The sequence below is a fragment of the Lampris incognitus genome, chromosome 2 (assembly GCF_029633865.1).
Source record: "Lampris incognitus isolate fLamInc1 chromosome 2, fLamInc1.hap2, whole genome shotgun sequence".
Lineage (NCBI taxonomy): Eukaryota > Metazoa > Chordata > Actinopteri > Lampriformes > Lampridae > Lampris > Lampris incognitus.
In genome coordinates this window covers 25,332,419-25,347,936 of record NC_079212.1, presented here as the reverse complement: position 1 = coordinate 25,347,936, position 15,518 = coordinate 25,332,419, and the positions used below count along the sequence as shown (strand labels likewise).

At 43.9% G+C, this 15,518-nt stretch overlaps 1 protein-coding gene across 1 annotated transcript in view; it reads left to right on the top strand.

The window, feature by feature from the left end:
- The first annotated feature begins 220 nt into the window (after window positions 1-220).
- Window positions 221-15,518, top strand: part of acap3a (ArfGAP with coiled-coil, ankyrin repeat and PH domains 3a) — a 74,713-nt gene continuing 59,415 nt past the window's right edge. The window contains exon 1 of the mRNA XM_056273498.1: window positions 221-373. Coding sequence (XP_056129473.1) covers window positions 327-373 — 47 coding nt within the window. The 5' untranslated portion in view covers window positions 221-326. The remainder of the gene's footprint in view (window positions 374-15,518) is intronic.

Sequence of the window (15,518 nt, the reverse complement as noted above, 5' to 3'; positions counted from 1 at the left end):
TGACCTTGTTTCCGTGTCATGAGAGCGAAGGTACTTCGATATGCTTATGATAAAGAATTTCTAATATTTTCGGCATTCGTGGTGTCTTTCAAGACCTTTCAACACGAGTTACTCTCCCTCGTCTGTTTTCGATGGCAATCATTTATTCAAATGAGGCGGCGTGTGACGTCACCAGCCCGCTCACTCCCGTCCTGCCGGATCGTAGTGGGATCGAGTGGGCGCCGTGAGAGGACGTGTCGGATACCGTGCCGGACACATACATCTGTATTCTTCTGCCCAGGAAATGAAATCCGTATTCTAAAAGCGTGAAAACTACCTAGCCCAAGATGACGGTGGATTTTGAAGAATGTATTAAAGATTCACCCCGATTTAGGTAAGGACATTTTCAGAGATTTTGTTAACTCCGCATCCTAATTTGTTGTCCCCCTCCCTCCCCTCAGTGTGTTAAAGATCTCTGGTACACTGTCCTTGGACCGGGATGTGTGGTCGTAGACGTTTTCTGTGGCGATGCGATGACCACTCCGTAATCATACGATCAGTCCGGCTCTTTCACAATGGGAACTGTGACCTGGATGGTTTCGGCCCTTATCAAGTGTTGTACAATTCCTTGCCGAAATCTGGATTGTAGATAGCCACCGTACACCGTCGCAAAAAATGCCATCCAATGCAGAGACGGCTTCACTGCGTGACGTTCAAAACGATGAGCAGGAAACACGAGTTATCGCATGGAGTCTGACTAGCCTCCTTTAATGAAAAAGAAAATCGTAGGGGAAAAAAACTCACATGGGACGTAAAGGCTTTTGCATGTGTGCAAGTTAGAGAGACAAACTCGTTTTATAGCAGCGGTTGAGGTAAACATAAATCACCGTCCCTCAAATTGTCATGTAAATGCAGAAGGACACATTTTTCCCCCTCCATCTCGTTCCAGAAATCTTAACAGCAGTGGATATAGTGATGATGGTGTCCGTCTGTTTTAAGAGACCAGTTGAATGGGAGTTGTATACCGTAGTCCTAGTCCCGAGGGAAGGTGAAGGGAGCTGATTTACCGTAATGCTTTATAGCAGGAACCCCTCTGAACTCTGAATTGACTTCCCCCTTAATGAACTGCTCTCATGACACCGACATACCAATGGATCAGAGGGAACTGAGGGCTTCCACGCACAGCCTCATGCTTTGACTGCTGTGCATGCATAGCACCAAAGGTTAGATAAATAACACAGGAATTTCTCTACTACACCCACATCACCCCCCCCCCCCAAAAGCTGGCTCTCCTTCTCCCTTGTCTGCCTCTGAAGAGCCAAGATTCTTCCAGGCTGTGTGGGGTGTCTGCCTCCCTGTTAAACCAGCTTTAACTGTGTCTTCTTAATATATAGATGTGTGTGTGTGTGTGTGTGTGTGTGTGTGTGTGTGTGTGTGTGTGTGTGTGTGTGTGTGTGTGTGTGTGTACACACACACAGTGCACCCAGCGATAGAATCTCTACTCCAAATCAAAGACTTCCAGACTTGGCAGCACCACCTTAATGACTGCCATCTGGGCTTGAGAAAGTCAGATAGGAAGTGCCGAGTGAAGGGAATTTGCACAAACCTTCTCTCTCCATGTCTAAATACTAAATAGATGAGCTGCATGGTAACTCCTGCCAGACCCATTTTTGTTACCTCAGAGAATCTTCACTGAAATGCGTCATTCTGTCATAGACTTGCATGAGGTGATATAACCGCTTCTTAGCTTGCGCAGGGCTGCGAAATATGGAATGAAAATAAAGCATTGTGGCCAAAGCTATCTCACCAGCTAAAGAAGCTTAAAACGCCCACTGAGGCGAGATGGTCCTATGTTGCATATAAAGCAGTTAGGAGGATTCGTTTAGGTTAGGTTTGGAGTTTTGAAATCCAAGCCAGCACTGAGAATGTTTAAAGGAACACAGCAGACACTGGAGGAGACACGCCACTGAAGCATATTCTTCTGCCCACTGAAGCCTTTAACAAGGTTTTGAGAAAACATTCGAGTGGCTCCTTTGTGAAGCTGAAAGCGGTACAAGTGTTGCGTAACAAACCCTGGAGGTGGCTGACTGGAAGGAATTGGGGCCCAGAATACAGAAGAGAATCAAGCCTATTTTACGTTTGATAGTTGAATGATACACCACATCCTACACGTGTAAAATCATTGCAGGAAATAAATTCTGCACGGTTACCTTTTACATGGGGCATATTTTACTGCCTGTTATGAGCTTACCCCCGGCCAAGACATGCAATAAATTCAAAGCTCTACAATATTTGGTTCTGTTGCTGCCACACTGTTCCTTCTTCCTTTCTTCATGGGATCATACTGTTGCTGCGTTCCAGTGTGCAATTTGCATTTGAGGTGGCCTTTAGCAATATGGTGAATGATCCGAGCCCCTTGAGACTTGAAATTGCTTGAGGAAATCCAGTTTCTCTACTTATCCCCCCCCCGATGTGTATTCTGTGTTTGGTCTCTATGGCTACTCGGACACAAGCAGGCAGATGTGAGATTGCAACCATGATGTTCTCCACATCTGTTTTGAGAAAGTGGTCCGTAATGGTTACACGGCCGCAGGAATGCGTGTGTTTGTGTTTGCTGCTGCACAACATTGGCAACATGTAACGTTTGAGCTTCTTTTCTCCCCACCGACATGCTAATTTGAGGTCACACTCATACCGTTAGAACACAATGTTGTGAATGGCCTCACTGAAAGCAGAATCTCATGTGATTGACCCATGGCTATTTTCCGAAATTCATAACAGTGATAATTAGATAATTTGAACAAATACAGATTGGGATTATGTACTTGTTGAATATTTTGTTGGCCAAACCATGGTTTACCATCTGACCCTTTTTTCTCAGCCTCACGGTTTTCCGATGCACTTGGGAAAACTCCAAGAGCGAACCCCCTCTGACTTCCTCTTGTATATCTCATATATCTATTAACACCCCCCCCACAACAATTTAGCAGGAATTCTTGCGTCTTTGCAGTTCCATCTTTCTGTCCTAATAGTCGTTTTGCAAAATATGACTATTGTCCACAAAGCACTTTGCTTCCACTGAAAGACAGACTCTTTTCATTGAGTCTGAATAGCTTAGGGCAGAGAGAGCCCCAAGCAACCTTCCTCTCCTAGCATGTAAACAGCTGGGGGAGGGGGGATACTGATGTTACAGGCATGACTGGATGTTGATGGGCTTGTGCCAGTGACCTGTGGCACTTCTAGTTTTTGTGTTTCCGGCATCTGCGAGAGAACAACCAGGTAGGTACATGTATGTTTGACTTGAAGTCAGATGACAGGGAAGTGTGCCAAATTCCATGAGATGCCTGCTATTGGGGAATGCAGAGCATGTGGCTTAATATCTTCCTCCGTGAGAGATGGAGCTCTGCCTGCTTTTCATCTATTGCTTCCTCTGTTAGACCTTATGACCTACTAAGTATGTGTGCAGAATAAAACATCTCTGTATCTGGTCCATGTTAAGTGATGTCACATAAGGGACAGTGCCGTAAGCATTTGTTGTGTTTGAGATAAGAGTTCATTCAGTGAGTACAAGATGCAAAAAATGAAAGTTTAGTTCTGTGAGTGTTTTTCCAGTTTTATTTATGACTGAGTTCTTCATTTCCTCTGTCCTATTATCTTGGATAAGGATAAAAGCGACATCACAGTGGTAGTCATTGTCGAGTGTGTTATTCACTTTAGGCTTTTGCCAAATCAAACTGGGATGCTGGATAATTTTCCTTGTTTTGAGATCCTCACTGAGCTGACTTCAACTTGTTTTACTGTTCAAGAAGTCAACACTTCACTGGATACAACCACACTCATTTTAGCCTCATGGCCATTTTAAAAGATGCACCACCTCACCTGTTTTCTCTTTAATGGTGAATGGAATTTACATTGGCATTTTTTTAGCTGACCTAATCTATGTTTACCGAACACTTGTTGCAAAACCAGGGCTCCCAGTGGCCACCCAGGATTCAAAGTAGGATCTATTCCTGTTCCAGGAGTAGTAGTACACAGACTCAGATTCCTTTGCAGCGAGAGACAATTATTGTACCTGTGGCATAATGCCGAATACAGTATGTCCCATCCAAACAAGAGCCCAGGGCTTTACGCTTGGAGTCATGAAGAATTCAAGTCGTAGCATTCATCTTGGTTCATGGTTGTGACAGACATTACAGTGTGTGTGTGTGTGTGTGTGTGGAGTTGGGTGGGGTGGGGTGGGTGTTGTTAGTGTTTGTTACCCTGTTGGAACATCGTCATCTCCAGCTGCATGGAGCTGGAAGGGATTTCTGCTGTGTGGTCTTGTTGCTTCTGCTCTATTTCATACTGACCTCCTTCCATTTTGAATCTGTGTCAGTGGCCCTTCTGTTCAGCCAAGAGTGCACCTCCCAAGACTGTGACTTTGACCAGCAAGGGTGGGGGACATGCCATTATTCTAATTGAAAAAGTACCTTTCTGACACTGAGCTGGCCATCATCACGACCATCTGCCCACACGCTGTTTGATGACTGCAGCCAATATGTACAGCAGTCTCGTTGCGTGCACTGTGTTAGATTCATGACAACCCCTCGAAGCATCTGTTGAATCTGTTGAAAAGGACCAGTATTTTTAGCTAAGGCCTGAGAAATACAGCATGGTACTCATAAATATAGCATGGTGTCCTGCTTTGTGTCATTCTGATGTTTGCCTGCTTCTAATTTGTGCATCAGATGTGTTGAACTGCTGGCTCTGCTTCCGTCCCTCCCACCCTTGTTTAGTTATTCTGCTTCTTTTTTTTAATTTTCAAATTTCTTCTGGTTTACTGACCAAGAAGGCCCAGTAGGGCTGTCTTGGAGGCATTCTCACCGTCTTGCTAAGGGCATCAGCGAGCCCTCTTTGCACTGGAGCGGACAACGGCAGGTAATGAAAGTGACAGGGATTAGGTCAGCAGTGCAGCAGTTTGATGGGAGTGTGTCTTAATCGGGGATTAGCCCACATTCCTCCCCCTCTATCCTGGCAAGGTGTCTCACCTGCAAGCTAAACATCTGACTTGTATCATCTTGATATGTAGAGATGCAAACTGATCTATAGATATATACAGAACGGTGTGACTTCTCACCTACCAGGCACACGGCATTGTTGGCTCCATACCGAGAAAGCACAGCGCCATTAGTACCTTTACAAGCTAAAGGAAAAGCTTTCATGTTTTGAAAATGAGTTGTGATATAGGGCCTCTGCTGGCTGGAGCCTCAGAGGCGTGCTGGGGCTTCTTCAAAGCAATGCAGGGCAGCCGCTGGAAAGGCTTATTGATAATTGAAGTGTTTGAAAGATGTGAAGAGCAGAGAAGGGACGTCTTCTCAGCCAACACAGAGCCAAAAGCACCATGTGACAGATAGACAGGCTCCTAGCTGGATGGGCTGCTGCAGTGGCTGCACAACTCATTATGTGGGCGCACAGCGAGATGAATTTAGTAAATCTATCCTGAGGAATAGAGAAATGAACAAGTGCAGTCTAATGCTACTCTCTTGAATGATAATGGTAGCGATACCCTGTAATCATTTCAAAGGAACTATTGGGTCATATGTGTGATGCAACAAGATGTGCATGTGTACTTATCCGTGAAATCATAAAGTAGTCCGTTAATTGCAAGTTTGTCTGATGCTGTAGTAGGTAACAAATGAGTAGCATTAATCCACGACTCTGAGGATTCAGAGTTTATATTAGCAGCGACTAATCCTGGTGAAAGTGTGTGGGGTTTTGAGATGATGTCATCCCTCAGCCCTTTGTGTTGAAGTTTAGACTCACTGCATGAGCGCAGGCTGTCCCTCTCATTTCGTTTTGATGAATAGCAAGACATTTCACACGCTGCACACACAAAAAGCGGCACAGAGCGGGGTGCTGGATCCTGAGCAGCGTTGCTAATCTACTTGTATACGACATCCTGAGAGGTGACAAAGAGACCTGGGATTTGCGCCAGCGCAAACAGAGGAGCCGCTCTCCTGCCTCCTCCTGCAACAACCAGCAAGAATGTGTGAACTGTTTAATAAGCGCGATAAAAACCGAATAGCCAAACCATATGGCCGTCACTCCGCTCAGTACCAGTCGCCTCTCTGTCAAGCTCGTACACATTTGCTGTTGTTGTTTTGCAGGCATTGAAACAATATTTCTCCACCTTAAATGATGGATTAGTTCTTGTAATATTCTTATCACAGCCCATACTAGAGATTGAACGTAATGATGAGTAATGCAACACTGAGAAAGTAGAAAACAAGAGCTGGTCTAGTGAATAACAAAAGGCACTTAAGAACAAATTGAATGTGTGTTTTTAAAATCTGTTAATCTTGGTCTTTGGTCTTACTTTATAGCACGGCTGAGTAAAATTTGCACAGAACGTCAAGGTTTGGCTTTCCCCAGCAGATTGGATTTTGGTAATCTAGCCAAAACATCTGATTTCAATTGAGCGTGGGGCTTAGATGTCAGATGTCTCATTTTGTTTGGAGGATACAATCCACTTTACCCTTGATATGTAATCAGATAGTCTCCAGTTTCACCCAGAGAAAGGCACAATCATGTGTTATGCCTTACAATCATGGGAGCAGTGTATCTTACAGAGGGAGCACATGGGGACATCTGGAAACATCGGTGAAACACACACTCTTCTCACAGGACTCCAAAAACGTTGGTGTGAGGAAGCAGGCCGGCAACTTTTGAGTTCATTGCATTATTGGACCCCACTGAGGACCGCCATATAGCTTGCAACAGGTTGCTGGAATCCCCAGTATTTGGATTAGTATCATCCGTTCACCTTCAACCCTCTCTGACCTGCACCGAGGGAGTTAAGCCGGGCCTGCAACGTGACTCCATGGAGAGCTGCTGGTTATGCCTTGTCAGATGGACTCTAATTCTGAGTTAATATAAATGGTCTGACTAATGTCCCCGGTAGATTATCCATACTGTATACCAGAGATCTCAGATTAACTACAGGGAACGGGCACATAATAGAGCGAGACAGGAATGCTGTCCCGCTGCGTAATACTAAAAAGAATGACTGCTGTTAACTTGTCATTTGGTTTAGTTTGAGTTTTGAAATGTGTATTTTCTTTGATGCATAGAAAAAGAATCAACCAATGTTGGTTGACAATTTCAGATAAATAAAAAAAAAGATTTAAAAACCTTTTTTGAATCAAGAATAGTTGTCTTGAGCTCAGTGGAGCTCAAGACAGTCTTATCCTGGTCTTCTTCAAGAAAATGAAGAGAACAGATTTTTCACCTCTTCTGACAAAAATATTTTAAAGCTTAATATGAGGATGCATGTCTTGTTTTAGTGGACTTTTTTGCAGAGTCCTCTGACTAGTATTTTTTAACACCATTATTAATTTCCATTTTTTCAAAGCTGAATTTGTGCAAAGGGTTTGCTTCAAATTACTGGAGTTGCATGCCCTTTGAATATTTTTTGTATTGGTTCAGGCTTTAGCCTTCATAAAATCAGATTAATGTACTTCAGGTTTTCCCATTAGCAGTGCTGTGTCTTTACCCTACATAGTATTTCATAAGCCTCGCTATACATTCAAGATAAAACACTGAATGAAAAATCGCCAATTTCCTGTGCAGGAGCACATAATGCCCTCAAGCATGCTATCTTATTAGTCATGTCAGCTGTGTTGAGGCTGTGCTGGAGGAGATTTGCCGTTATGAAGGTTTGGCCCCGGTCCAGCTGAATAAGGGCGGCAGCAGCATATGAGCTGTCCTACAGTATGACGCAGTGACTTGGCTGAGCTCTGCTGGCTATTGGCTGTCTAATTTGCCAGCATAAATTATCCATTGACAGTGGGCTAGTTCAATTTCACGTGACCTGTCCTTGGTCCGTCATACCCTCTGAACCCCTGGACTACCACTTTGACTCTTATTGAGCTGCAGGGCTGGGCAATATATCGATAATATATCGATAATCGTGATGTGAGACTAGATGTCGTCTGGGATTTTGGATATTGTAATATCATAATATGGCATAAGTGTTGTCTTTTCCTGGTTTTAAATGCTGCATTACACTAAAGAGATGATTTTTTTTAACTTACCAGACTGTTCTAGCTGTTATATTGTTTGCATTTACCCACTTAATTATCATATAGGCATTACTGATGATTATTTATCAAAAATCTGATTGCGTCAATGTTTTGTGAAGCACCAATAGTCATCTCCTCAATATCGAGGTATTTGGTCCAAATATATTGTGATATTTGATTTTTTTTCCCCATATTGCCATATTGAACTGAGCACTTAATTAGAGATGGGCAATAATTCAGTGTTATCATTTATTGCCTTCCACTGGTGTATTGGAATGAAATTATATCGTGATCCATCGTTTTGTTGTCTAAATTCATTTTACTGAGACTATTATCTGGAATTTCTCACAAAATTAGGTCTGAGATATTTGCAGGAGTAATTAAAACTAGTTTTGGTATGAAATTATACTTTATATTTCCATTCAGTTCACATATGTAAGCAGATATCATGATATATCGTGTAAAATCTCCTGTGATGACTGTGATGATAATATTTTCATTATCCCCAGCACCACTTAATGTGTTGAAGCTACATGTTTAACGAGAAGGGATGGGAAGAAACACACATTCACACAGCTCAGATGTACAGCAGACAGCTGGATGGGTTGGTAGGAGGGTGTTTAATAGATTCTAATGTGTATTGAATATCTCTGAATCGTTTCAATCACCTCCCCCAATGACCTTGCTATTTGGAATACAGTTATCCCATAAGGAAAGGTGAAGACTCTGTTGCCATAACTTTTCCAAAAACACCTGCATTTACATTATAGTTATTACCCAAGCCAGGTGTTTGCAAATGATACGGGGTCATTGATAGAAGTAGAGATTTCATCTGTAGGTCTTGTTCTGTGTATTTTATGAGACCTAGCCGGCTTATGGGACATAGAAATAATTGATCTTTGTCATAACCTGAGGAAACCGGAAGGACTCGTGTTTTGTAGACCGCCAATACACATCAGAAGCTGTTGCACGAAAAGCATGAAACAGACTTTGAGAGTGAGGAGCTTTAGATGGATCGAGGATTCAGTTCCACTCAGTTTTTAAATGCTGAATCACACATGTGACCAAGACGAACATCTGGTTTTGCTTAGGTCTCTCTCGCCTGCTCCCTCTCTCCTTCCTCCTCTTTGCTCCGCACTACTTTCCTCTGTGAGCGGGGGCAGACCTCTTTGTCACGGCTTGGCCAAAACTGGGTCTGGGGAAGCATCAGGAAATGCGTCAGCCTGATGAAATATTGACAGGGGTACGGAGTAAAGGTCAGCAGCCCAGGAAAACAGCCTGTGATGAAGTCGCTGACTCCCACATCGAGACACCCAAGCCAGCCTGTCTCCTTTAAGTCTGAGTCACACCTGAATCCTGCCTTCGTATCCGGATGCATCACAGATGTGGAGGACTTTTGCCTAACAATTGACGTGTAACAACATCATAGCATATATTAATTGCTTTAAGAACTCCTTGCATTACTTTTCATTGAATTAGTGATTAACACCCCTTAGCAATTCTAATCGCTGAATAAATGTTTTAATTGAGTTCAGCAACATCGTCTGGTAATCGGAAGGTCACTGGTTTGATCCCCGGTGCCTGTGGAGAGCGTGTCGAAGTGTTCTTGAGCAAGACACTGAACCCTTAACTGCTGCTGATGAGCAGGTTGGCACCTTACATGGCAGCCTCCGCCATCAGTGTATGAATGTGTGTGTGAATGGGTGAATGTGATGCATACACTGTAAAGCGTTTTGAGCGGTCAGTAGACTAGAAAAGCACTATATAAAATGCTGTCCATTTACCATTTAACATCATGGGACACAGGCTGTGACAACCAAAAAGCTAGATAGGTGAGGCTGAATGCCAGTTTCATTTCATTTTGCAGAGGTAACTCATTATACGTTGTTTTCTGTTTGTCGTTGATGCTTATCGGGGTATTCTCTGTGGCGTGTCTAATTTGGAGAAAGGGCCAATGAGCTGTGACTGAAGTTTGTTTGTTTTTCGTCTTCCGGCAAATCTGCTTGTATGCTTCTGTCAGTTGCATTTTAATTCCAAGTCTCCCGCAACTATTTAGCATTCTCAGGAGAACGATTTTTGATGCCGATTTTGGACATTGTTAACTGTGCATAAATGGCTATCTCATGCCTCATTGCACCCTCGTCATTATGGGCGTCAAGTGTCATGGTTGATTTTTTTATTTCCTCTCATCATCCTAACTACATTTGGGGCGCCCACATGCAGCCGGAACTTGGCGGTATATGACTGAGCTCAGTCAGTAGCTGCTGTTTATTTTACTACCAATCTATATACTCGTACCATATTAACATTTTGTGTCAGGACCAGGTTAAGTTTAGCATTGATTGCATTGTGGGTTATTGGCATCCACTAGAGCTGAAAACACGTGTATTAGGTAAACAGGCAAATTGGGTCTAGCAGTCATGTTGAAACTCTTATTGCATGATGGAAAATTAAATCTAGCAAAGTTTACTTTTTTATGACTACTCTTTGAGAAAAATACTCTAGTGCATCTGACGAACAATGTAATTTAGTTTGATTCAGAGAGCTATTGGACAATTTGTGTTGGCCTTACTTCTCCTTCTAAAATCACCCCAGTCATTGCTCGAGCAATAAAGTGCTCGAAAGTGGAGCTTTGAAAGTCATAAGCTGCATCTGGTGAAATTATGTAACTCGCTTTTATGCTTTAATATGGCACTATATATCACATGTAACAAAAATATTGCAATGTTAATATTTTTTTCCAGTACCGTCCACTGTAGCGCCCACATAATGAGTATTTTTCCTCCTTTGTCACCTTGTTATTCTTCCTTGTGGACCATAGCAGGGTCTTGTCGGGTTATTGGTGGGTGACAGGAGTTGCATCAACTTCCCGGTCCTGGGGCTAATGGGATGGGGTCAGGGGTCATGGAAGAGAGCCATACATTGACGTCAGGGGCACCGTGCTGACTTCAGGGAAGAGGAAACATCTGGGGTAGAGAGAGAAGGAAGTGACAGGACCTGACACCACTGCAGTCTGTTGGGTAAACCTTACTGATGCTGACGTGGTCACATGATGTATGGGTCGGTAACTTGAATGAGCATCAGCTCCACAGACTTGTGTAAACCACCAGTCTACTGTTTAGACTGTGTCTCCAAATTCAGAAGGTTCCAGTGGTTAGATGTATTTCTCCACTTCTGGATAACTTGTAAAAGAGGCTGACTTTGAAATCATGGAATGTAATTTTCCCAAGCATGCTCAGAAAGAAACAGTCATCGTCACGATCCAGTTGGAAGCTGTCTTTACTTTTTGAGCATGGCCTGTTTCTGCAAGCTTCAGCTCCCAAGTTTTCAGACAGGAAAGTACTGAGTGCTTCACATGTCTGGTATGTCTTTCTAGTGCAAGCCAAGCTGCATGTTTAGCCCACAAAAATGCTGTGAAGACTCCCCGCTCAGCCCCACCACTACTGGACACCGTGGCTGTGTATGGGAGGCATTTTCACTGAGGGAATTCAGCTATTTCACCAAAATGTCAGGGTGTTACGCTGTAGGATTGACTTATTGTGACCAGCACTCTTCTCTGCACCCATTCACCCAGGCAGCCTGGTACAATGCCAGGGAAAAGGCAGCGAGGGGCTCCATATCTTTGCTCCTCATTGTCTTCCCCCCTACAATGAAACATTGTCTAGGCAAGTTTTCACAACTCGGACCCTTGCTGGCTTCTGTCTGTGTATTTTTGCATGTGTCTGTGTGTATTCAGATCTCTCCCTTTACTCCCCTCCCCCCATATCCTTATTGATATTTTTGCATGTTAGTCATGATGGACCACCCCGTGTTAACATAAACCTGCACCGCCTTCCGAGAAGACTCATCTCCTGACCCCTCGCTGGCTTGTCAGTCTTTTTTCTGCCCCACCCACCTTCACTATTCAACATCATCCCACTCCCACTTTCACAATAGCCTTGTGATGTCTAAAACAGCCGCGTGCACACTGTACCATAATAAACAACTCATTTAAGAATGTCCAGTCATATCTGTTTAGGACAGTTGACGGGTCAATACAGGTGTTGTCTAAAAACCTTCGTTCGCTGCAAACATGGAGTGTGTGTGTGTGTGTGTGTTAAAGCCAACACACAGCCGTCATAAATGGTGCTGTGGGGCGTCCAGGTAGCGTGGCAGTTTATTCCGTTGCCTACCATTACGGAGCTTGCTGGATCGAATCCCCGTATTACCTCCGGCTTGGTTGGGGGTTCCTACAGACACAATTGGCCATGTCTGTGGTTGGGAAGTCGGATGTGGGTATGTGTCCTAGTCGCTGCACTAGCGCCTCGTCTGGTCAGTCGGGCCACCTGTTCGGGGGGGGGGGTAACTGGGGGGAATGGCGTGATCCTCCCACGTGCTATGTCCCCCTGGCGAAACTCCTCACTGTCAGGTGAAAAGAAGTGGCTGACGACTCCACATGTATCGGAGGAGGCATGTGGTAGTCTGCAGCCCTTCCCGGATTGGCAGAGTGGGTGGAGCAGTGACTGGGACAGCTCATAAGAGTGGGGTAATTGGCCAGGTACAATTGGGAGTAGAGCCGCTGCTCCTTCGCGTAAAAAAGGAGTCGGTTGAGGTAGTTAGGGCATCTGATTAGGATGCTTCCTGGGCACTTTCCTCTGGAGGTTTTCCGGGCATGGCCAACTGGGAGGAGACCCCGGGGTAGACCCAGAACTTGCTGGAAGGACTACGTGTCCAATCTGGCCTGGGAACACCTTGGGATCCCCCAGGGTGAGCTGGAGGGCGTTGCTGGGGAGAGGGACGTCTGGAGTGCCCTACTTAGCTTGCTGCCACCGCGACCCGACCCCGGAGAAGTGGCTGAAGATGAATGAATGAATGAACAATTGGGGAGAAAAAGGGATAAATAAATAAATAAATAGTGCCATGTCCATCAGGTGCGTGAGACAGATGAGACAAAAAACGTGTCACTTTTGCCTTTGTGCTTTCCGTATGCTCACAGACTATTATCCTGAAATGGCGGGCATCAGTGACACGTCGAAATATACTTGTGAATGTCATCTGCTGTGCTATTAACTATGAAACATGAAAATGAATAAGGCCGTATCACATTATCTCGTCTGTCAAAAATGTGAGTTTCCTAGAACAAATGACTGCTATATTGACATTATCTTTCCCTCTGATTTCTATTTAGCCTAGGTTATTTTCTGCCCTCTTAGCTTTGTCTTTCCAAATATGAAAGAAATATATATGTAGCACTGTTTATTCATCTAGGCAAAATCCTCATTTTACCGAAGCTCAAAAACACTGCACATAATTCAAAACTTCATTGCTCTCTCATGTCTTTATACGACTGATCTGGTGGACATACCCCTTAATGATAAAAAGTTTGCTGAAAGGGTTAATATTATGTCATGCTTACTCTACATGAGAGCGTTTGTTGCCCAGTTTTGCTTTCAATCCGAATTGCCAAATTTCCCCATGGGCTGGGTGGCCTGATTGCATGGCCTTCAACGCGGATGGGGCCTAGAGCTGGCACTGCATTATGCATGGGGCCTACATCCAGCTGGCATGTTAAACAGCCCAATTTGCAGCCAATATTCCAATATCACCCAAGATTACAAGCAACAAAAAGAGTGAGTGAGTGAAAACAGGATAAAAGGTGCTTCCCACGATGACATTAAAGTGGGATACTGGAGTGCCAAAATGACTTCACCACTATAACTCAAGTCAAGGTCACATGGTGCTTGCTGGCGGTTTTCCCATTCATTGTCTGTTTTTTAGCTGCATTCCACTTTAGCTGCCAAAGAAAAATGCTGGAGCAGCAGGAAGGTCAAGAGAAGGAGCAACACATGGCTACTTGGGAACATACTGTATACTGGAACTGAAGGCTGCATCTATGCAAACTCAGTGACTCCATTATATCTTTCCGCTCTAGCTATCTGTCTCATGACATCTCTTCACCCCTATTTCTGTTCATCAGATTTCCCCATATTTGTAATTTCCCACCGTACCTGCTAGAGTAATATCACATAGATGCACAGCTTGGTCTGGATGGCATGTCATCAGATATTGCAAGCTAATCTTCCACATCTGCCCTCATTGAGTTGTGACATTCAGTACAGAGAGCATTACAAACACGGCCATATAGCGCTAAAGGAACATCAAAATGGAGCTATTGGAGAATCGTTAATTGTAAACGATACACTTTGCCTAACTGTGAATACTTAAATATTCAGCATACAGTAACTTAGGTTTGAGTTATAAGACTTGATTACACAAAACATATAAAAGACTGCAAGGTTTTCACAGTATTCACTGTGTAGGAATACCCGTCTGCTCTTTACTATCATCAGCAAGTGTACCGTCCACTACTTATCTCTGCCTTTGCTTTTATGTCATGGTTTTATGTGAGATCTTGGTTGTTCGTGGTGTCTGTTGGTAAATATAATGCCACCTTAAGATGTGTGGAACATCTACAACAAATTGTGTTTTCTACACATTGTCTATTACAGGCCTTTTCACTCCTCACAACATCATTTCCCTTTTTTTTCCCCCATACAGTGCCGCCCTTTTTGTAGCATTTAATTAAGTGGTAGTGTCTTGAAATAAGGAGCAGCACTGATCATTTGATTCAGGATGATTCTTATGAAATTTGATTTTCAGTAGTAACTGCAATTATATATATGGCAGATAGTTTCAGGTAATGACAAAACTTAGATTTTTAAGACTGACATATTGTCTGATTTATTCTTCATATTTTACTGCTTTTGTATCTGTTGCTTTCTATTCTTATTGCATTTATTTGTTTGCCCCCCCCCTTTTTATCCCTCTTAGTTTATAAAGCTCTTTGGTATTTCTTGCAGCTTGCTTTGTGTTTGACCTGACAGCATTGACCTGATGACCTGCCTCAATGCAAGGCTAAATGGCCACTTAGCATGGATATGTTTCTCAGTGCAACTAATGGGTGGTGGGGGGGGGGGATCAATGCAGTGCAAAACTACGATGCTAATTGGTGGTGATTTTGACATCGCAGCAATTTCACCTGAATCGCAATGTTGAAGCACAATTAACAGAAGCTGTTTGATTTTGAATTGGGAAACATACTCATGTTTTTTTTTTTTTTTTTTGGGGGGGGGGGGTTCCCACTTTTTCTCCCCAATTGTATCCAGTCAATTACCCCTCTCTCCTGAGCTGTCCCAGTCACTGCTCCGCCCCCTTTGTTGATCCAGGAAGGGCTGCAGACTACCACATGCCTCCTCTGATACATGTGGAGTCGCCAACAGCTTCTTTTCGCCTAACAGTGAGGAGTTTTGTCAGGGGGACATAGCGCGTGGGAGGATCACGCTATTTCCCCCTGCCCCCCGAACAGGCTTCCCGACTGACCTGAGGAGGCGCTAGTGCAGCGACCGAGACACCTACCCACATCCGGCTTCTCACCCGCAGACACGGCCATTGTGTCTCCAGGGACGCCCAACCAAGCCGGAGGTAACTTGGGGATTCGAA